The 25513-nt window shown below is 34.5% G+C and overlaps 1 protein-coding gene across 1 annotated transcript; it reads left to right on the forward strand.

The window, feature by feature from the left end:
* Positions 1-15748: 15748 nt before the first annotated feature.
* LOC125674890 (ubiquinone biosynthesis O-methyltransferase, mitochondrial-like) lies at positions 15749-23976 on the forward strand. The gene is made up of 5 exons (XM_048912249.2): positions 15749-15818; positions 20582-20861; positions 21602-21844; positions 22431-22590; positions 23169-23976. Exons 1-5 carry the CDS (start codon positions 15778-15780, stop codon positions 23354-23356), a joined length of 912 nt encoding a protein of 303 aa, XP_048768206.1. The 5' UTR covers positions 15749-15777; the 3' UTR covers positions 23357-23976.
* The last annotated feature ends 1537 nt before the right edge of the window (positions 23977-25513 follow it).

Here is a 25513-nt window from a genome sequence, read left to right on the forward strand (position 1 = left end):
TTTTACAGATGAAATTTGACTCGTGTCAATTTACATATTTTCACCAAAGTTATTGCCTTTATACTTTGGAAATATCTATTTGTTAACTGTTTTCGAGATTCAGTTTTTAGGTCAACTGAATGAATTCAGGTGACCTATTGCTATCTGTTTTTGTCCGTCGTCGTTCGTCGTTCGTCGTGCGTTAACATTTGAACATTTTCAGCTTCTTCTCTGAAACCCCTGAACCAATTTCAACCAATTTTGGCATATAGCATCTGTGGGTGGAGGGGAACAAACATTGTGAAATTCGTGGTTCCTGCCCCCTGGGACCTGAGGGGTGGGGCAAAAGCCATCAAAATGAGTGTAATTTTAAAAAATCTTCTTTACTCCTGGACATCAAGAAGCCAAACTGTGGGCATAATTATAATGAGCGTTGAGCCCTCTACCAAAATTGTAAAATTCATGGCCCCTGGGGCAGGGGTTCTTGTGTTAGGGTGGGGCTCTATTGGTCATATAGTGAAAATGTAGAAATTCTTTGAAAATCTTCTTCTCTGTCTCTGGGTATTAAGTAGACAAACTAATAGCATGGTAATGATGAGCAAGGATGCCTCTTTATACCCCCCGCAACAAGTTGGGGGGGGGGTATACTGGAATCGGGTTGTCCGTCTGTCCGTCCGTCCGTCTGTAGACGCAATGGTTTCCGGGCTCTAAAGCATTATCCTTTCCACCTACCGTCACCATATCATATATATGGACTACTCATGGGATGGAGATGTTCCCTATCGATTTTGGGGTCAAAAGGTCAAAGGTCAAGCACACTGGACATCGAAGTAGAAATATGGTTTCCGGGTCTAAAGTGTTATCCTTTCCACCTACAGTCACCATATCACACATATGGACTACCCATAGAAAGAAGATGTTCCTTATTGATTTTGGGGTCAAAAGGTCAAAGGTCACGCGCACTGGACATTGAAGTAGCAATATGGTTTCTGGGCTCTAAAGCGTTATCCTTTCCACCTACAGTCACCATATCATACATATGGACTACCCATGGGATGAAGATGTTCCCTATCGATTTTGGGGTCAAAGGTCATGCGCACTGGACATCGAAGTAGCAACACTCAGAAAAGAGGTAGTTTATACCTATTACCAACACCCTTTGGGAGATTAGGGTAAGCGGGGGGTATTCTTAGAGAGCATTGCTTACAGTACCTCTTGTTAAAAATTGTGAAATTCATGGCCCCTGGATCAGGGGTTTTGGTGCTAGGGTGGGGCTCTATAAGTCATATAGTGAAAATGCATTATTTCTTTGAAAATCTTCTTCTCTGTCCTTGGGTATTAAGTAGACAAACCAATAGCATGGTTATGATGAGCAAGGATGCCTCTTTCAAAATTGTGAAATTCATGGCCCCTAGGTCAGGGATTCTGGTATTAGGGTTGGGCCCTATTGATCATATAGTGAAAATGCATTTTATTTCTTTGAAAATCTTCTCCTCTGCTGCTGGGTATTAAGTAGACAAACTAATAGTATGATAATGATGATCAAGGATGCTTCTTTCAAAACTGAAATTTATGGCCCCTGGGTCATGGGTTCTGGTGCAAAGGCGGGGCTGACCACATAGCTATTCAATGTTTCTTCCATCCAAAAGTAAAATTCTTATATTTAAACACAAACCTAATTCAAACATTGGAAGATTGTTACATGATACTCAGGTGACCTATAAGGCCCCTGGGCCTCTTGTCTCTGATGTTTTTATTTAGATGACAGGCCACTGACAAACAAGTTGATGTAACAGGGGTTTCAACGGTTTCGTTTAAAGTTAGCATTTTGCAAATTCTATGGTCGTTATAGTGATCTAGTTTGCCAATACAACATTTTCTTTGTGTCAAATGCCGTCTGAGGTGTATTATACCGATTGCTAGGCCGCTATGGGCACACTGATTTTGACTACGGCTTACTCCGTTTACCACATCAAGACATAGGGTGTGACCGATCGACAGCGGGTGCTTACTCCTCCTAGGTACCTGATCTCACCTCCAGAGGTCCGTGCTTGCCCAACTTTCTATTTTGTATTGCTTAAATGAGTTACGAGATTTATCACTGTTCGTTATCTTCATCTTTCATTGGTAGATTTACATGGTGTGTAACATTGATATAAAATGTATGTTATGGTCATCTTTAAGTTATCTTAAATGAATGCAGTGATCTGTCGTTAGTGTATATTTGTCACTGGGTGTTACAACAAGAACTATTGGTGCAGGTTTAATTCATTTGTTTTATTCCAACATTTATGAATATAACTAGTCTTTATTTCCGGAAAAAGAGTAATGACTGTAGAGTAACTCGTTGCGATATTCATCCTGACGTACTGTGTTACAAAAGCCAAAGTTATAAATCCCTGAATTGATTCGTCCTCATCCTTTTATTCAAGTTCACACACATGCGTACACAACTACCACTCCTTAAAAACTCGTTCTGCAACTTCTATTAAAATTACTAATCCTACAAATATCTGACTCAGCAAAACACCATTCACAAGACAATCACGTGACACCACTTACACAAGAAAACAACACGAATACGAAGTTTCCCAGTTTTCTTTCGGAAGGTCGGTGGTCTCTTTCCAGGTACATCGTATCTGGGTTCTCTCTTCCACCAATTAAAACTGGGCTCCACCATATAACTGAAAATTTGTTGAGTGTGGCAGAACACATCGAAACAAACAAAACGAATACGATGACAATACATGGATTATCAAACAGGTGAATGAAAGTGAATTCAACTGGCTGAAATGAATAAAATGCATATAACAGCTGACAATTAAATTAAGTGATTGTCAGCATGTGACATATTAGAAACTAAGTAATACGTATCTCAATAATTAAGGAATGATTTTAATTTTTGGACATATTGTGTGGTATAACGTGATTTGGGCCAGTTCACGCTTTATAATCCGCAGATTATGGCAGCTTCCGAAACGGAATGCCTGTACATGCTATTTGGTGGCAAACAAACGAGAGGTGGTATGACCTACTATTAAAGACAACATTTCAAGTGTTTAGTTGGATGTTCACGGGTTATATTAAAGTAATGTATTATCTGCTCTGCTCGGAATACTGATTCCCCATGTGCAATCCAAAACAAAGTATACTAATGAGTAAACATGTTTCAATTGTACGCTACTTTTATTTTATAGTTTCGCACATTATATAGGCTTAAAAACAAGAATAAACAATAGTTCATTTCCTGTAACCATGTACATTGTGAGTAAATACTGCATAGACATGTTTACTTTGTACAGACAGTACCAAACCGTTCCTCTGTTGCTGTAAACATTAAGCTTTGCAATAGCTGTACACATATATGAACTTGATAAAGTTAATGTAATAAACTGTACGGTCGTTATAACGATCTAATTTACAAAACAACCTGTCATTGGGTTGAATGCTGTCTGATGTTTCGTAGCAATTATTAAGCTGTTCTTTACACACTAAAATAGCTCTTACAAGTGTATTAGTTATTCCAGATTTCAAACATTTGGGTTGAGCATCACTGAAGATACAGTGTTTGTCGAAATGCGCATCTGGTGCATCAAAATTGGTACCGCATAAGTTTACCATTATGACCCCTGGGTCGAGGCCTCTGCTGGTGAACTGTTAGTCCCCGAGGATCTCTACAGTCCAGTAGCTAAGTACTTCGTTACTAGCTTGAAAATACGGATGTATATTTAATTGCTGTCGTAAAATTTAGAAATTCATTTCAAAATTAAGGATTATTTCCCTGATGCATAGCTCTTATTCTTACACAAATTTGATTCCAGTTTTTTTTGCACTCTGATTTTCCCTAAAATAGCTCTTACAAGTTTATTGTTATTTCGGATTTCAAACATTTCGGTTGAGCATCACTGAAGAGACATTATTTGTCGCAATGCGCATTTGGTGCATCAAAATTGGTACGTATAAGTTTTACATTGAACATTTTTCAATGCAGTATGTTAGAGAACAAATGGGTGACAACACAAAGATGATCTTGATTTTCGATTTCACTTCCTTCTAGGCAGTATTTTTACAGAACTGATGCACGTGGGGGAAATATGATGATCATAGTCTGACACATTTGTATATGGGATTGCAAATGACTGAAGTAGTAGTTAACGTGATCAAAAACGATTGATCGGCGACGCAAGGTTTAAATGCCCTATTCCAATGAGGTTAAGCAATCAAACACTCTATGACCAGTGAATCGAATTAAACTTCCGTGTTCTCTGTAGGTCAAAACAAGTAATATTTTTCGCTACTGTATGCATGCGAAAAACTGCGTGAAATATCTATAACCATTCTGCTCAAATCACGTACATGTAATTTAGATCAACAAACATTTCATACTATGTTGGTTTCATACATGTAATAAAAAATGCTCGGAGTTTTTAATGAATGTGAAGATTACTGAACAGTCTAGAAGAGTCAGTTTAAATTCGCACGAAAATGCATATCATGTCATGTTGTTTGTTTAATTAGTGAAAACCTACCCCATTGATAATTATCTCAGAAAACTGAGAAAAAAGTCCTTATGTAATTACTGTGGGTAGGACTGAAATCAAATTCTAGTGTTTATAATTAAAACTAGTATGAACAATTAAAGATAACGAGCAGTGATCAATACATTAATTCTTATGAAGAATACAAAATTAAGGAGGAATCCTCCACCAGAGAAATTTGAAGTGGATGAAAAGTGGAAGATATGTACAACAATATTTTGAAATTGAAAGATTTCAAATTCATTTAATTTATCTAAAAATGCAGTTTTAGTAGAAAATAATCTGAAAAATTTGTTAATACCCCTGCTGGACTCTACCCCGCGATCTACAGTTCAGCAGTAAATAATATATCCAATTATAAAGCAGATAGAGCAAATACCACATCTATGATGTTACACTTCCGGATGTGGACAATGACACAGTTATATATTTCTGTCCCTTCAAGAGTTTTTCATCTCACCAGGACAACTAAGACACTTCTAAGCACTGAATAATGCTTTTTTGAAAATGTGAAATTGCATATCGCGAATTTAGAAATGTGTTCGTGTGTTCGTTAACTCTTGCGTTTTCATACATGCATATAGGCAATGCGATTTCATTTATATAGACAGGCTACTGATAAAATAAGTTTATGTTACATAGGTTTCAATAATCTTGTTTAAAGTCAGTATTTCATAAATTTTGTGCTCGTTACATTAATGATGTAATTTGGAAATACAAGCTGTCATTGGACAAAATGGTATCATAAATCACATAGAGATATACCACCTCCTGTAGAGGATATTCCACATTTTTTTGTTTATGATTGTTTTTGGTGTTTTCCGCCACACTCAACAATTTTTCAGTTATCTGGTGGCGCCCAGTTTTTATTGGTGGAAGAGAGAACCCAGATACAATGTACCTGGGAAGAGACCACCGACTTTCCGAAAGTAAACTGGGAAACTTTCTCACTTACCGGCGCGAGCGGGATTCGAACCTGCGCCGATCAGAGGTGAGAGACCTTGTGATTTATGGGCGCGATGCTCTAACCACTCGGCCACGGAAGCCCTTTCCACAATTGATGTTTTCCACAATTGATGTTTTGTATTTATTAAAAGATTGTAAATACATTGGATATATTGTTGTATTCTATTTCGATGTGTGCAATGGTAGATTCAATATTTGAAGAAATTTAACAAACCAGTGTGGCATGGTTGATAATGACAAATAATTTTAAATGGGACGATAAAAGGGAGACCGTATTAAACACGGCTAAAATAAAACAACTGTGATACAGTATAAACAAGTTGCACTGTAGATATGTAGAAAACCGCGTCTTGCAAAATACAATGAAAGTACCACAGAAAATACATTAGAGAATATTGGACCCTTGTTTCTTAACAATGAACAGATTCTAACTTGCAGAATAATTTTCAATATTTTATGTCAGAGAAGGCATACAAAGAGCAAAAGGGTGATGTCAGAATGATTTCACTTCCTCGTGACGCTTTTGAAGAAGTGATACATGTCTTTGACAATGTGAAGGAAATATGATTCTCATTGTGTTATGAATTTGATCACACCTTTTCATGATACATTGGTATTGAGTGTTGGGCTTTAAATGATTGAAGTAGTAACATAATTAAAACAATTTGTTGTTAAACATGAGCTTTGAATGACCCTATCCTTACGATCTAAAACATCAATACGCAATAACCAGTGAATCGAAATAATCTTCCACAGATCGTGTTCAGTGTAAATTAGAACAAATGATATATATGTATTTAGGTTATGCATGCATGTGAAAAATGCTTTGGATATTTATAACCATTCTGTTTAGATCAGGTAATTTGAGAAAGAAAGTATCTAAACTAAAAATATCCTAAACTCTGAATGAAAATTGGCATACTTGTACTTTAGTATGAAATTGCAATTGAATTTTGTCTTTTATACATTTCACTGTTACCCGCATTCATTAACACACGACTAAATCTGAATCATAATTCTTATAACAAAACAAACATGTTACCGACAAATCGTTGACGTAAAAGGGATTTCAACAGTCTCACTTAAAATAAGCTTTTTGCAAATTCTATATTCGTTAATGTGATTCCAGGCACTAGTACTCTGAAGATGAAAATAAAAAAAATCCCTGGAGTTCTTCATTGACAATATCTTCGTAGTCTTAGGTCTTCCAACAATCTAAAAATCAGAATGATGTTTAACAAAGTAATGTTTTGGATGACTAATTACTAGATATGGATATTTCCGTTTTCAATTATTGTTGAAGAAGCACTGCTGTCTATAACGTCAAAAAGTCTCGGCTTTAATTGATCGCGAGGAATGGTCGTGTTAAGTGTTGAGCATTCATACGTTTTGATGTTGTTGATCCATTCTTTGCTCGGCAATATATGATAGTCTCATTGGTAAGTTACTAACAGAACCACTTAAGCGTGCATTGTGCCAGAGTGTTAGTTACAAAGTCCCAACTGCCTCCCGAATCCAGTTCCAATCCCGACAGTAACGAAATCGGGTGTTTATTGGCGGACGAAATGGAGGATATGTTCATTGATTTGAGTACCTAGGATATATATACCAACTAATGAGCTGTTTTTCAGACCATACTTAAATGATCCCCCTCCTCGAAAAATTGGGAAAACATATGTTACGTACACTCAATACATACATTGTATCCCGCCACATCACTACGTGTTTTGCCGATACTTTAAATCTATAAATAATTTTTTGCGCGGTTCAATAGTAAAGCGGAAAAATATTGTTTTAACGGATCCGTGTCAATATTTTCTATATGTTTGTCAAGTTTGAATGAACGAGTCAATCAGTTCATTATGCATGAATGGTTCGATGGTTAGTATCGAACGTGGTCATTCTCTAGCTGTCAACCAAGATGAACAAATGTTGAAACTTCAAAATATAATTATATTGTGCATTAGAAATTATCTCGCCAATTTTCAGATATTTTCCCCAGGAGGTTTCAACTCTGTTTTCCCCTGGGTTTGATAATTTATAAGGGCTATGTTCATTAAATATCAAATCGTTGATTGTTTAACACTAAAAACAATCTATTATCATAAAATATTTGTATATTTACAAAATTTAAGATATTTTTTTTATAGGCATTTTATTATTATGTCATGTTTTATTCTATGTAGTTCAGAAATGAGTACTTGTATTTAAAGACTAAAGTGAATATTCTGATGTTAATATTAAGGATGTTAGCTCCTGAGCTTTTGAGCACAGCTGCGTAGGATGCTACAACTAAATATTTTTTGGTTCAATACTGATCCCATTGGTGTAAACATATTACACATCTTTTACTGAACCCTATCCAGTTGAAATTTGTTTTGTATGAATTCAAATTTTGAAAGGGTTTTACAGGGACTATATTTTGTGGTGGAAGGGTTGATTAATCAAAAAGTTCTAAATCTGGTGATATTACAGTTTCTGTTTCATCCAATATATCTTCTATTTTTACACTCCTATACGTTTATTTCAATTTTATAATTTATGATACAAGTAGCTGAGACGTGGAACTAGTTCAAGTTTTGTAATTTATTAATTTTGTTGATATATGTTTCCAAACAGAACACCGATTCTTAAAAATGTTTGAATCAATTTGCCCAAAAATTTGTATAAAAATTCCGAAATTTTGCCAATAATTTTAGAATTTGGTCTTCAACACCCACTTGTTAAGTTCCATTTTAAATTTTAAAACAAAACCATGAAAACTGTGTGAAATTTTAGAAATTGACATTACTCCTAATATGTCCTTTTAAATTTGATATAATGCATGTATTTTTTTTGTTTGTATTTCAAGTGCAAAAACTTCATTATCTATGTCCATTACTACATGTAGTATCAAACTTATTTTTTATCTGTAGTAATAGAAGACATGCTTATGTATCTAATTTATGTAATGATTGATTTGTGTTGCTTATGTTGTATTGACACCAACAGACAAATCAAGATTAACTGAATAAATCTTAAGTGCAAACACTTCATGTTTAGAACACTGTAGCTTGATAACAAGTGTTGCGTACCCAGTTTTTCTTTTTAATTTCCTAATTCTCCTTCACTGTAGAAATCAAACATATACTTTCCGAAAATTTGACATTACTCCAAATCTCAGATACGAAACTCTAACTATATGTTGGAGTTTCTCATTGACAATCGTATTCTTTGGTGGTCAATGCTTTCAACAGTCTGTTGGAAGTCCAATCTATATTTCTTAGCAGGCAAAATTTATTTAAAAGCTTCTACATGAGAAGCAAAATCTCTTGCTGTGGCCTTCCACTCAACATTTGGATATATTGAAAATGTCGAATCGATTACAAATATTCATTCTTCATTCATGTATTGATTTTATATATCCCCGTGAATTCAGAATAATCATTTTATACCAATTGATACATGTAGGCCATTCTTTTATACCGATGTTGACTACGGATTACTCTGTTTGCTTGATCATGATAGATGGCTCATAGCGGGTGTGACTGATCAACAGGGGATACTTACTCCTCATAGGCACCTGCTCCCACATCTTGTATGTCCAGGAGTCCGTGTTCTATTCGCAATTTTGTATTTTTTATTGGGTTTATAAGATCCCCACCTCTGGTGTGTCCAGGGATCCGTGTTTGCCAAACTCTTAATTTTGTATTCCTTGTAGGAGTTATGAGATTGATCACTGTTCGTCATCTTCACTTTTCATTCATCACTGTTTGTTTTCGACACTTTTGACAATGGGAAGGGGATATGGTTTTCTTTGCTAACCTATTAGTATAGGACATTTAAAAGTATAATTCGAATTAATGATTTGCCAAGTAAGCATTACCCTGTTCATTTTGAAATACATTTCTCACTGGGTAAAGGGGGGTTGTTTCATTGCTTAATTCGTCTTTGAACAATGCAAACAAAAGTTCATATGTCACATTTCATCACATTACGTCAGACACATTGACATGTGGATCGCGATTTGTCACTTACTTACATATTTTCTTGTGTCGGATTTACTATTAGCGACAACGTTGCAGACAAGGGTAAGTTTTCATGTAGTAGAAGTTTTCATAGAGTTAAAGCCGCAAATTATTGCATTTTTTGATATTTAAAGATTTATTTTGGGTAGGCCTAAACAATGCCATTTCCTGTATTTTCTCATTGAGAAAGTTTCCCAGTTTACTTTCGGAAGGTCGGTGGTCTCTTCCTAGATACATTGTATCTGGGCTCTCTCTTCCACCAATAAAAATTGTTGAGTGTGGCGGAAAATATCAATCAATCAATCAATCAATCTTTCGGAGATGAGCGACTTCAAAATCGATCTCTATCTCTAAAGGGCAGCGAAATACGCATTGCATGCATAGCCTACACATATTTTCTATCATGCCAAACTTCACTTTCGATACAATATTTTGATAAATGGCTAGGCTCCGTACAAATAAGATTAAAGATGGCGACCTTCACATCTCGACGCTTTGTGTCGTTGTTGTTAAGTGAATCATTGCGCGGCTCAGTTGACTTGTATTTTTCCGAGTTTATGTACATTTTGATAAACGAATGTTAGCATTTTTGTCTCTTGTATTAAATTATAAGGAATTTGCGGATTATAAAAAAGCGTAAACTGACCCAAAGCAGGTTATACTCATATAACTGCCCCAGAATTAAAGTCATTTCTTAAAGGGACTGGTATAACTCATTTGATATTGACAACCAAAATGTTGACCTTCTGAATGCAAGAATAAACCTATATTCTAGACTTAAATCTGTGTTATGTAAACAAAGACTCGAGTCTTATATGTATACAAACTGGTGAAATATGGAATTTGTAATATATAGCATCTTAATTTTGCATAGTCACAAAATTTAACTTTTAGATGACACATTTTACACAAAGAAAGCTTGAAATGTGAAAGATATAATAAACTTAGATCGATATCCATTTCTTTTGAAAATTTCGTAAACAATAACATACCGCAACCTTTGTTTACAAACAAATAATGAACTCTCTAAAATGAGCTTCTGTGATAATGTATAACCTTAATTTTTATGTGAAACCTTTTAAACATGCTAGATAGTAGATTTGGATATTTAAAGTGAAAAATAAAATTTTGGGGGAAATCGTGAATCAGTCCCTTTAAATAACTGATTAAAAACGATTGATCGGCAGTACAAAAGTTTAAATGACCTATTGTAATGAGTTGAACGATCAATATTCAATAATCAGTGAATCGAAATAAACTTCCGTGTCCTCTGCTCAGCAAAAAATTTCGATGGTGCATGTATGTGAAGAAATGCGTTGGATATTGATAACCATTTTGTTTAAATCAGGTAATTTTTAGAAGGAAACTATATGTACCAATCTGGTTTCATAATATACCGGTAAGACTTTGGATGGGTTTTAATGTATGTTAGGATAATCAGTATAAAACAAAAAAGATCAATTTCTTACTAAAATGCACGCATGTCCATTGTCATTCAACGTGTGCGCTATGTTTGGTGTAATTATACTATAAAGGGATAAAATCGAGTTTATGATGAAGCACCAGTTTCTGAATTATTATAATACAACGATGGGTTTGTCTTTTCAAGAGCGTTTCAACTCCCCAGGAAAACTGAAATAGTTTTAAGCATCAAGAATACTGTTTTGAAAATGAAGAATTGTATATCCCGTGTCGAAAGTTTCTTCTTGCATGTAGTACCGTTTGAAATACATGCATATTCGTATATACGCAGTATTGGTTCATGTTTAAGTCTGTTCATTTATGATAGTAAAACTTTTTCGTTTGTCATGAGGAAGAAACGGGTCGTCCCTAAGTCATCGTATTAATTATTCGTGTCGTTGGTCATATCCATGCATTATATATATATATATATATATATATATATATATATATATATATATATATATATGAGTTGCATCAAGCGAAAAGGGGCCTTCGGGACAATATTTTCAAAACTGGGTTTTTATTATTTTCTGAAAGCACATATCTTCCTGATTATTTTGATACCAAAGTTTACCTTGAACGTTACACCTAACCCATAGTAATACTGATTTGAAATGCATGCATTGATCCTGAGATAACGTTATAAATCATTTGATAACGTTATATAACGTCTATATCGTTGGAACATCATTGTAAAGAAAACAAAGACTTAAATATTCAATGTAAATGAATTTTATCAAATGTAATTAAAGACTATACCACTAGTGACCATTTTAATGACTATATAAACAATGCTAAGTTGATTTCTGAAATAGTGATCAATTATGGACAAGAAAAATGAGTATTGTAAATCATCAACAACAGAATTCCACCATCATCACTCTTCAACATTTGGACAAGTGCGTGGTATCCTTGTTTGGGTCACGGACCATGCGGAACAGGTAGCATCGCTCCAAAGGCAATCCGCTCGGAGGATTGTCAGGCATTAAGTCCTCAGGTCAGATGGTGGGCTTCAGCAGAATGAATTTTCTCTGTGTATCTTCTTCACCACTCTTAACAAACAGCTTCACTGTGTATAGATTGATCTATGAAGTATTCCAAAACGACAGTTGTACAAATATTACGAGTAAACCATGGATATGGAATCTTAATACTACCCTATATGGAACTATCACATCAAATATATTGACATTTATATGTAGACAATCCGCCATGCAAACCTGGAGATTAAAATTTGAGGTCTTGTAAGTTGTATTTTTCGTATGCCTTTGACGGACATGATTCAGAAGCAGAATTCAAGGTAATGGTAAATGTCTTCCAGTCATACCACTTTCATGAAATCTCACCTGGATTTCTCAAAGAAAACTTTCATATGCCGAAACTTCGACTTAAGGTTGACATTTTACTCAAATTTTGACTGCTCAAATAAAAGAAAACTCAAACTCAAGTTTTAAAGAAATACAAGAATATTTGTCTGCATCATTAGTGTATACTTATGATGAAGATGTTGGACTTCCCACAACATCTATGACCGAAAAAGACTTCACACTGTAATAATAGCCTTTATTTATCCAGGCTGACACAAATTAGCATATAGCTAGTTTCCATTGTGGTCCTGCAAAAAACTGGAAAAAAAGTGTGTACTGCTGCCAAAACTCTGAAAGTTTACCAAAAATAATCATATCTCTCTCTTTTGATAATTCATTGGTAGTCAAGATGGAATTTTGTACTTCTTTTGAATTGTCATGACCTAGACAGTTCTCTCCACATGTGCAATATTTTTTAAAATACTTTTTCTTTCAAACTCTACATGACATTATATCCATTGCACCCTGTTTTCATCGCTGTTTTCTGTGTAAAGGTTTTGCCAAATTTCCTTATTTTCTTCCCGAGATCCTCATTGTGAGCTCTGTCGATTGACTGTCTTATGTCCGAATCACTATTCTCCTCATCAATGGTGCAGATTCAGGAATTGATTTATGACGAGTTAGGAATTCGTCAATCAAGTTGTCTAAAGCTGGTATTAAAGCATGTAATTAGGTATAGATTCGATTTGTATGATCTATTAATTTTTATATCAAAGTTTTGTTTTTAAAAAATAGTGCACACAGTAAAAGATAAAGCATATAAAGAAGCAGTATATCTACTCTAGATTTTTTTTAGTATGTGTCACAATATTTTGTTCAAAATCACCAAACAATTTAAAATCCTGCATTAATATGCCAGTACAATGTATCATATATGTTGTTCATGCTACGAATTGTCCTTTGAATCTTTTGCATTAGAAATATTTTATATTTTCTTTGATCAAATTTCACACAAAATGAAAAAATTGTATTGAAATAATACATTTCCAGGTCGGAGCATATTTGCCAGCTGATATAATGCTGGAGCTATCTAATCAAAATTAAATCCTCAATGTTGGAGCAACAAATAATTTCGTTTCATTTTCAAAAGTTTAATGATCTATCTATAAATAACATGTTATAATGAATATTTTCCCTGCCACAGGTATATAACATTAGATATATAAGAAATCACACATCAACACTGGTAATGTCTTCGACCCTTTGAAATGGATAGGTATGAATGGCGAATAAATATTAATTGTTATTAATAAAAACAAAACAAAAAAGACAACAGCCCCATACTGTATTTTTTATTATTATTATTTACTGGGTGTGTGTCAATACAAAATTAATGTGTAGAGTGATTAGGATATATTGGATTGTTAAAAAAATTGCCAATCTAATGCGTGTATTTGTTCATCTAATTCTTTTACTTTTGTTTTATGTTGATTTTAGAGTATAGGCCTATTTCATAGTTAAAAAATCAGCTTTCTTTTGGCAACACCATACATTTAGTAATAACGTTTAAAATATATATATTTGGATTTTTAAATTGTGAATGGCTTTAACCACAGCAATTTTGAAGTGTATGTAAAATCAATTCAAAAGAAATCATTGTTTAAATTATGTGAAAAAATAATTCATTTGATAGAGTAACATCCTCTGAAAATTGATACTATAAATAATGCTTAGGCCAAAAAAAAATATATGTTGGCTTCCACTTTCCCTACCTACCCTAAAAATTTCTGCCGACCCTAACACATTTTTTTCCCATTCTCACAGATTTTGCAAATGTCATCACTACAACAAGAATTTATTTATTGACTTATTTATCAAGTTATTTATTATGCACTAATACTAGACAGATTCCAAAACACAGAAACAGTTTTTGTTTACAGGAAAGTGAAGAAATGTATTGATTCATCATATAAATTTTATTTGATTACTAAATAATCACTTTATTTTATGCATAGTAGAATACTAAATCATTAGAAAATTATTCAACCTATAAAATAAAAAATTAAAAAAACCACTGCATACCTACCGACCCTTAAAAATTTTGAGATGAAAGTGGAAACCAACATATAGGCCCTATATTTATATTTATTTTTTTTTTGGCCTTAAGACTACATCTAATAATGTTTATATTACCTTTGTAAAATAAAATAATGAGTGAGCTTAAAAAGATAAATTATTAGAAAAAAAATTGCACTCCAAAAAAAAAAAAAAAAAAAATAAAAAAATATTGCGCAGTCGCTAAGAGAATTGAACCCGGACCGTCCGCATGGCAGTCAAGAACGCTACCTCACAACCAAGTTGACTTTGATCGCCGGAGAGAAAATAAGATAAAGTATATTAGGAAAAGAAGAATAGATACAAGATTTAACTGTGGTCAAATCTTTTGATTAATAAACTTTATATTCAATAGTTCTATAAGTCTATCCATTGATTATGCATGTTTTCCCGTTCTTACACTTGCTCTACATCTTTTATCATCAACGCAATGTTCGGTGCCGCGCCGACATCGCGTCGGTGCACATAATATCGTCTGTTTGTAAACATTAATTTAATACAAGACTCGGCATGCAAGTACTTTTAGTTTCCTTTCCATCGTCACCGACTGTGGTTTGTACATTGTTTACATCAGATTTATTATTTGCATCATGTCACTTAATATAGGCCTATACACACAAGCTGCTTACTGTAGACTCCTTGTTACGTAAGAATCATTTGTCCAGACTAGGCAAATGCAGAAAACGGATTATTTTGGGGGACACATGTGAAACACAATTTAAATGACTAATTAGGTGTTATTAAGCTAAATATAATACATTACCTGCCTATCCATGGCGTTTGCTGCATGGTATTTTCTCTGCTAAAAATTCTTCTTCTTTTTTCGCGTTCAGATTTTTTTCCGGTAACTGTCGGCTGTAACAACGTTACTTTTAGGATCGATTGTGACGTTATTCTAAGCATGTCACGAAGGTCCCTTTTCGCTTGACGCAACTTAATCATGTTTCTTTTGGTATTTCTTAATTTTGCACACACATAGAGAAGGCGTATTTATCACACATCAAATAAGAAATAAGTATACATGTTATCACTGTTTAGGACCTACCGTTTCATCTCAGTACACATAGTTTTGTCTCGGATTTCTCATGTTCAATTCCATGTTTCAGCCATTTTCTTAAAAGCATTTCCCAGTAGAGGGTCTACAGCAATTTGCCAATGCCTCTATCCCTAAGATGATCGAACGATTAAAATCCGAATAAGAATATATAGTTAAATCTCAACGTTCTGGGAAATCATGGAAAAGTAATCTTAATGAAATGTGATATATTCAAATATGTGCAATGAATTCTGTTTGAATAATTTTTTAAATTATTTTCTTTCTTTCAAACATAACGGAAATAGAAAGACCAGGCCATCCGCAACAGGTATAGAGTGCTAATTGTATTTCCGGTATATTTAATCATGTTTTGCAAGAGATGTACCCGATTTATGTCAATCTCAAGGTTAAGTATGATATATTCACCAATTTTTTAGATTTATTTTGCATAGAATAAGATTCAATTGTCTCTCTCACACACATTTAAAAATTAACTTTTCAAATGCATGTAATATCATGGACTCTTCACTAGTACCATGTCACTTGACTGACTACTAGATTGACTAGTACTAATATGTTGACAGTGCTACCGTTTGAGCGAGCGCAGCTTCATGTATATACATATTTAGTAATGTTCATACTTTGATCAGGTTCAATTTAAACAATTTCTATTTGCCAAATAATCAGTAAATGAATAAAATTAGGCAGCAGAAACCACAATATGAGCAAATGATATATATAGTAATATGTTTTACAGCGTGACCGTGTTTGAGGGCGAAGCAGAAAAGTTTTGGCATTAGTATCTATATCCAAAACAGGACAAAAACAATCCGAAGTTAGCACGCGGACGGAGCTGTATCAAAGCATCCTAATTTTGGACATTTGATCCGCCTATATATTGAACGCGGGAAATATAACGCAATCGATGTAAACAGTACACTGTGACGTCATATTCAGCGTAACACAGCATTTGAACCACAACAAAAAACATGGTGTTAATCGTGGAGTGATTATATATGATTAGGAAAATAAGATTTATATGCTTTTACGGATTTTATGTAACATCTCAGAACGACATGAACTAGAGTAGACGAGATTCAAAATGGAGGAATACATGTCCATGCGCTAATATTCGAATCGATGCCATTGGTACCAAACTTTTCAAGTTCCATAGGTATGGTTTAATTTTTCATTATTTTCCTATATTTTCCTTTTAAACATGTATATACGTGTTACCTATAGGGAGAGCTCCGCTCTCACGGCCCTTCGGGCCGTGAGAGGGCTTCGCCCTCTATTATGTTTTACAGCGTGACCATGTTTGAGGGCGAAGCAAAAAAGTTTTGTATCTATATCCAAAGCAGGACAAAAACAACCCGAAATTAGCATGCGGACGGAGCTGTATCAAAGCATCCTAATTTTGGACATTTGATCCGCCTATATATTGAACGTGGGAAATATAACGCAATTGATGTAAACAGTACATTGTGACATCATATTCAGCGTCGTTATTTAGCAAATTTACAAACATAGCGTTTGAACCACAACAAAAAACATGGCGTTAATCGTGGAGTGATTATATATGATTAAGAAAAGATTTACATGCTTTTACGGATTTTATGTGTAACATCTCAGAACGACGTGAACTAGGGTAGACGAGATTCAAAATGGAGGAATACATGTCCACGCGCTAATATTCGAATCGACGCCATTGGTACCAAACTTTTCAAGTTCCATAGATATGGTTTAATTTTTCATTATTTTCCTTTTAAACATGTATATACGTGTTACCTATAGGGAGAGCTCCGCTCTCACGGCCCTCACAACCAAGTCAACCATATTAAAACTTTAAATTTCTGGTGGAGATCCGCAGCAAAAGTAGTAATAGAGGGCGAAGCCCTCTCATGGACCGAAGGCCGTGAGAGCGGAGCTCTCCCTATAGGTAACACGTATATACATGTTTAAAAGGAAAATATAGAAAACCAACGAAAAATTAAACCATACCTATGGAACTTGAAAATTTTGGTCCCAATGGCGTCAATTCAAATACTAGTGTGTGGACATGTATTTCTCCAGTTTGAATCTCGTGTACCCAAGTTAATGTCATTCTGAGATGTTACATGAAATTCGTAAAAGCATGTTTGATCCGCCTATTTATTGAATGCGGGAAATGTTATGCAACTGATGTAAACAGTGCATTGTGACGTCATATTCAGCGTCGGTGTTTAGCAAATACACAAACATAGGAGACATTGCATTGAACAATCGCGTTTTAAATCGAGTAGTGATTATATATATGTTTAAGAAAATAAGATTTACATGCTTTTACGAATTTCATGTAACATCTCAGAATGACGTTAACTTGGGTACACGAGATTTAAAATGGAGAAATACATGTTCATGCGCTAGTATTCGAATCAACGCCATTGGGACCAAAATTTTCAAGTTCCTTAGGTATGGTTTAATTTTTCGTTGGTTTTCTATATTTTCCTTTTAAACATGTATGTACGTGTTACCTATAGAGAGAGCTCTGCTCTCACAGCCCTTCGGTCTGTGACTACTTTTGCTGCAGATCTGCACCGGAAATTTAAAGTTTCAATATGGTTGACTTGGTTGATATTATAAAATTATCACATGTGTTTGTCGTACGTAGATTGACTTTTGTTAGACGACATCGTTTGTAATAGACGAGAATATCTACATTGATATAGAAAACATCGCATGACAGTGATTGATTGAATGTCATCAAACGCAAGTCTTTCTGGTTTGTTGTTGATAAAACGTTTACTATAATAAAGCAAATATTCCTATACCTTGGTTTACAATGGTTTTCATGGGGTGAAAATTTACAATGTTACCGTCAACTACATGCAATATTTTTATAATACTCGTTAAAGCATGTATAAACATATTCCGACAGTAACGCATTAAAGCATGTAACATATTCCTATATTACACATTTTAAAACATGTAACATATTCCTATATTACATATTAAAGCATGTAATCTATTCCTTTATTATATAGCTAATAAATAGTCTATTATAAAATCTGCGTAAAATCTAGAGAAAGTTAGCGTTCACTATCCTGAGAATTTATTGAACGCTAACTTTGCATTGCGTAAATTGTATGCGTCCGAAACATTCCGAATATGAGCGTTCAATATTGACGTTACCGTAACGACGTAAACAAGCCAAAATGGCAGACGGCGGTCCTCCGAATCTGACAGAGCCGGTATTTGATATTTACTTAAGCAAATGTTTTACTGTACATAAATTATAATGTCCCCATTCACAAAATCAGTTTGCTTCTTGCATTAATGACGGATTAAATATTGAACAGTTAAGAAATGCATGCCGATATTGCACACCTTCACCTTAGATGCCAATATTGATAAATTCTCGTCTATTTTGGAGTAGTTTGAGTGAAAAGGGATATAATTTAACAACTAAACACTTTAGCTATATAATAAAAGGGTTATTGAACTTATATAGGTGAATATTGACACTCGTTGGCTGTCAAAATGCACTCGCAAGCTCGTGCATTTTGACAGCCAACTCGTGCCAATATTCACCAATATAAGTTCAATAACCCTATAATATTACACATTAAAGCAATTGTAACATATTCCTACAGTATATTGTACATTAAGCATGTAACATATTCCTACATTACACATTGAAGCATGTAACATATTCCTTTCTTATTAATGCATTAAAGCATGTAACACATTCCTATATTACACATTGAAGCATACATTTTAAAATATTCCTACAGTATTTTTTACATTTAATGCCCTAGACTACCTTAATCATGTATATATGGAATAAATGCCTTGGCTATTTTATAGAGGTATATGTATAACCAATGGATGTTAAATGCTCTCATTGTTCATATACTCACACACCCCTCCCTTCTAATGTAAATTAACTATATAAACATTTATTCATTACATGTGCGGTGTTCCTTTATCAATGAGATATTCCCAACTTCTGTTCAAGACCAATCTGGGCAATAAAGCGAGGGTGGCAATATAACAAATTCATCGTTGCAGACAATTTACTGAGCAGTCAAAAGAAATTCAATTCCATAAATTTATTAGGGCTCCATTCTATATAAACATTTGGTCCAGGATAATCTTGAAATTGATTCAGCAATTATTTGTGATTAATCTGACCACCTGAATACCTCGATTTTCCAGCCTGTTGCACGTCAAGGGTAAACCCTATAAAATTTGACCATTTGTGTGTAAAAGTCAGTGACATATGGCATCATGTAGGGTTGGCATTATAGTGGGGGTGTTAACATGGGGGAGAAATTGTTCTTTATGATTTTAAGGCAATATGCAGGGGTGGCATTATAACAGGGGGGATATATTTAGAGAGCACTGTATATCTATCATGGCACAACTGGGGTATTTGTTTTATGTGTGTTGGCTTTCATGTCAACTTGAGAGTACCTTACAAGTGTGTCGATCGTCGCAGTGTTTCTATCGAGAAAAATGATGTAATTAAATGACTAAAGTTTATGATTAACAAAACATTGGTGAATTTTTTTTTCATGTTGTATGATATTAAAAGGAAGTTGGGTCTGTTTACACATTAACCACTAAAAATGAGGAGGAATTACTTCCATTCCTTATAATTTAGATATTAGATTTAGTTTAAAAAAATCCTTTAACTTTAATGTAATTTGATGAATGATCCTGAAGATTTGTGACCTTTATATGATGTGGAGCAATATTGTCATAGCAACGAAATGGAAACAAAGGATCTAAATGTATTTTGACGTCATTCCCAGAACATCATATATGGTGCACCTTAATGGAAACTTAGTTTAGATGATATAAGTAATGTTACAAGTCAAATGAAGCAACGAAATTGTGTTTTACAAGCGAAAATAATTGTCAGATAACCTAACAAAATTTTACCTAACAGTACTACAGATGTTGCAGATGATAATAAACATCATTGATATTCATTTGAACTTTGGTATCTTGAATAACATGGATATGTCGAAGTGGTTTGGAAGTCCCAACTTATTCTTTAAGTATTTTGCCCTCGATATCTTGAATCCTTGGATATCTCGAATTTTTCTCTCGGTCCCATCGAGTTTGAGATAGCGCGGTTTGACTGTATATAAGAATGAGATTATGAACAGTTTATTTTGACAGACTTGGACGTAACAGTAAGAGATGGCACTCTGACCACTCGCGTCCTATTGCCCAAACTACAATAGACGAGGAAGAGCATGAAAAATTTAAAAAACTGTCGCATACCTGGTGGAATGAGATTGGAGAATTCCAGGCCCTTCATGCTCTCAATGCACTAAGAGTTCCATGGATAAGGGACTCCTTGATAGAAAAACAGGACCAGCCATCTCCGTTACACACAAAACCTTTGATGGGTGTACAAATTCTAGATGCAGGGAGTGGTGGGGGTATTTTATCCGAGGTACGATACTGTTAATGTAATGGATATACCGTATAGCTGTTTTTTTCCGCAGGGTTATAATTTTGGCTTATTTTAGTGGTTAGATAGCTTTCTGCCAAAATTTCACATGCCAAATATGCACCCAATTGCGACTTCAGTATTTGAAAGAGAAACAACTCTTCCCTGTATGCCAAAGTTTATTCCACTAAAATTATTAGCGTACCTTTGAGTCAGCAAATTGCCAAATTTTAAACCGACAGAATAAACCGGCTATACGGTGTTCTGCACATAGATATGTCATGGTGTATCTTTGAATTACACGCATATTATAAACTCTCTCGGGATTGTCATTGTATGATGGCCTTCCTAATAATCAGATATTGCAGTGTTTTGTATCGTCCAGAGTGTATGTTAGAACAAAACAGGAGGCTTGCACTGATCTCTAATGATGTAATATTCTAATTAGGTAGTAATTCAATGGTAAAAATAGATTTCTTGGCACTGCAATATGATGAGATGCCAATACACTGCTGCATTTTCGCATCAGACCATCCAAATTAATATACATGTACAATTTCATTTTATGAATCTTTAAAATTTTTATATATTTATACATGCCTTAATTGTTACCATGCTAACTTGTCTCCTGATTAGTTAATAAAATATATAATTTGTATCTTATGTAACAAAAACACACTTTAGGACATATGTAATTTGATTATGTGTAAATGGTGTGCATTGTAATACTGTTCATTTTCTAGCCACTTGCAAGACTGGGGGCAAATGTGATTGGAGTGGACATGGTGGAGGACAACATTAAAGTCGCTCAGACTCATTTAGAGGAGGATCCAGGTATACGAGGGAGCGTGAAGTACATCCAGGCCACTGTGGAGGACCTGGTGGGGACGAATGAGGAGGCATTCGATGCAGTGGTGGCCTCGGAGGTGGTGGAACATGTGTTGAACATCGATACTTTTCTCACTTCGTGTTGTAAGATTATCAAGGTGTGTCACTGGTCTCTGTGTTGCTGAATATTAGATGCAGAACAGGAAAAATATTCTAGATTTCATAGCCCCTGGGGCTAGTGATACTTTTAAATAATTCTCAGGTGACCGATAAGGCCTGTTGGTCTCTTATTAAAGAGTTGAGCCACTTGGACTTTGAAAAATTTCAATTGGTTCAAAGTTTCTGCTCATTATCTAAGTCATTCATGAACATTTTGAATCGAAATTCGGAATATAGATATATCACGAGAATATGTGGGCTAGATAAGTTTTGGCAGATTTATTGCCCTTGGGCAGGAGCTATTGTGTCACTCTGGCACAAGCAGTTCTTATCGTGCTAGATAAAATTGGAGTAATACTATTATGTTCAAAGGATCTATTCAACTCTGTTGACAATGTTGAGATCTATTTGACTCTTTTGACAAAGTTGAGATCTATTCAACTTTATTGACAATGTTGAGTAGTGTTAGCAGAAAGAAATGCTTCTATGCAACCATATGCGACCATAAAGCGAGATCTATGGATTGATGAAATTTTTATCACAGTATACATTTATCATTCTATTTTATAATTGTTGATTTTGTAGCCTGGGGGATCGATATTTTTGACAACAATCAACAAAACAGCCCTCTCCTATTCTGCGGGGGTCATAGCGGCAGAGTACCTGTTACGCTTGGTTCCCATAGGAACCCATGACTGGGAAAAATTCATCTCGCCTGAGGATTTACAGTTTATGCTGGACAAGAGTAAGGAATCTATACAGAATTCTGATTTAGTCTGTTAAATCATTATGAGTGAAAGAGTACTGCATTTAACTGAAATATTAATAAAACTATGACAAAAAACCACCAGTATCTTTGACTTTAAGGAGGAACGCTACACCAGAGAAATTTTATATGGATGGAAAGTGGAGGATATGTACAGCAATATTTTGAAATTGAAAACTTAAATTTATTTTATTAAAGGCAAAAAATACAATTTTAATAGAGAGCAATCTGAAGAAAAAAAATTAAAACCCCTGCTGGACTTGAACCCACAATCTACAGTTCAGCAGTCAACATGCTAACCTACTGAGCTACTCAGCTATATGCAATTTAACCTGAAAGGAATAGACTAATATTGCTGAAATCTATATTTTTATTCATGTTCAAAGAGGAAGTCACTACAGCCATTATGACGATATAGAGTACCTCCTTTAATAATGAAAAGTAACTTGAGGTAGCAGCAAGTTGGATGAATTATTTGTCAAGAGTTGTCCTCTTATAGGAGAATTGACTACAGGAAATGTAGATACCACTTAGAATGCATTTAAAATATTTCACAGGTGGATTTTCCACTACTTTGATCCACGGTATGATGTACAATCCACTGACAAAAAGGTGGAGTTGGATTAGCAACACAAGTATTAACTATGGACTCCATGCTGTCAAGTTACATTCACATGACAAGTCGGTTTCTGAAGACACTACAAGTGAAGAAAAATCCACAGAAACAACAGAGAAGCCTGCTTAGTGTGTGTGCATGAATATCATCTAATATCTAAAATTTTACTTCATGATGCTGTGATTTACTGGTGCATATTGTATAGGAGTACTGGGATTCAGTTTCCATAGCACACAGTAAATTGAATGTGACCTAGTTCCTTAGAGAGAGCAAACTGATTCAGAAATGATCTGTAACAAAAAGTGTGTTTCTCCATATTAATGAGTGCTTTACTTTTCACCTTGTCAGACAGCATGCCTTTTACATGTTACTATAATCGTGATTGTGGTCTTTCACTCAGACCTTTGAATCCACACTATTAAACATTTGAAATGTAGAGAATGTAATGGGAGATAGGTTCAGCTCCTTAGTTACGTTTCCTCCAACTCTTGTTTGTTCTTTTGTTAAATTCACAAAAGACACTGACAAGTCAGTTTTATTTTTTAGATTTAAGTAAAGAACAAGACTGCATTGGGGAAAAAATGGTATCTAAATGGAACTCGCATATATGGTGGAACCTTTATGTCCTTGAGCAGTTGATGCTCCTAATTATTCTTGTACAACCAGACTCCCCTTTGAATGACAATTCTATAATGTATACCTAAACAAACTACTTACAGGAGCTATAAATAAAGTATTTAAACATTTCACCAAGAATTGTTTATATTTGAATTCAATACAGGTATCATACCATTTCATTTATGTGCACTGTGCACAGGGAAATATTTGCCCATTTTATATTTGTCCCTTTCACCTTCATTGTCTAAGGGCAAATTTAAAACTGGGCAGAGCAGTTTTCTATCTTTTAACACTACTGTGTCTGACCAAATTTAAAATGGGGTAGAACTGTTTGCAAGCGCAAAAGGGGGGAAAACCACAGGACAAAATAAGCCTGTATACAGTATTGAGGAACTATTTTTCTTCCTCCAGAATCTCTAGATACATTTATCGTTCATTTACGATAGTGATGTAGTTTTCCATGCACATTACTTGTATATCAAGTAGTAACGTTATTTTTTCATAAAGAATACTTCCAGATATCATTGAGATAAGCTTCTTTTCATGACTGCAAGTCTTCACTGTATATGTACTCAGTGAGTGATTTGCTTAAACAATAAAATGCTTTCTTTGTTGTTTAATCAGGTGATGAAGGTAGCTAGCATAGCAGAAAATACATGTATTCATAACCCACGTAAACGAGTCACGAAATTTTTTCTGCAATGCTAGCTACCCTCAGCACCCAATAAAACAAAGAAAGACATTTTTATTTTTGTTTATATTTATGGATTTTTAAAAAATATAAACTAGATTAAATATCATATCATTGACCATTTCGTTACTTGGAACAGCAAATGCACCCCTTAATCTTGACGATGCTCTATATTTGGTTCTGGTTACGTGGATAGTGGTAACTAAAAATCTGGATCGAACTAGTTTGCAACAAACATGTATTCATTGTCTTTGATGAAAGCAATGTCAAAAGGAATATAAGTGAAACGATTCAGTGAATGTAAATACTGTACATGTATATATGTAAATAATCACAGTCTGAAAGTCCAAGAAAGGCAGTTTCCCTTGCAATCATGATTCTCTCTTACATGTCAAATTAAAATAACATGAGCTAAGTTTTCTGTTAAGGGCAATAGTTTTAAGTAAAATGTTTATGGTTTCATTCATTTTCTTGAATTCTATCATGACTATGGTTTCATTCATTTTCATGGAATTCTATTGTTACTGTCATGCCAAATGATGGTTTTGTTGCTGTGTGAATTTGTGAACTACAACTGTACAGTTTTGTTGCTTTGTGAATTACAACTGTACAGTTTTGTTGCTTTGTGAACTACAACTCTACAGTTTTGTTGCTGTGTGAATTTATGAACACTGTACGGTTTTGTTGCTGTGTGAATTTGTGAACTACAACTGTACGGTTTTGTTGCTGTGTGAATTTGTGAACTACAACTGTACGGTTTTGTTGCTGTGTGAATTTGTGAACTACAAGTGGACTTCATTAATAACAGTGTCTGAGTATCATGGTCTTGCTCATCACCATCAACACTGGGAGTTCAGCAAATAATGAATCCTTTCTCTTACATTTCTTTTGAAATTGGCATTGCTTTCATCTCCGAAAATGAATGCATGTTTGTTGCAAACTAGTCCAATCCAGTTTTCTTAGTACCACCTGTCTTT

The sequence above is a fragment of the Ostrea edulis genome, chromosome 3 (assembly GCF_947568905.1).
Source record: "Ostrea edulis chromosome 3, xbOstEdul1.1, whole genome shotgun sequence".
NCBI lineage: Eukaryota > Metazoa > Mollusca > Bivalvia > Ostreida > Ostreidae > Ostrea > Ostrea edulis.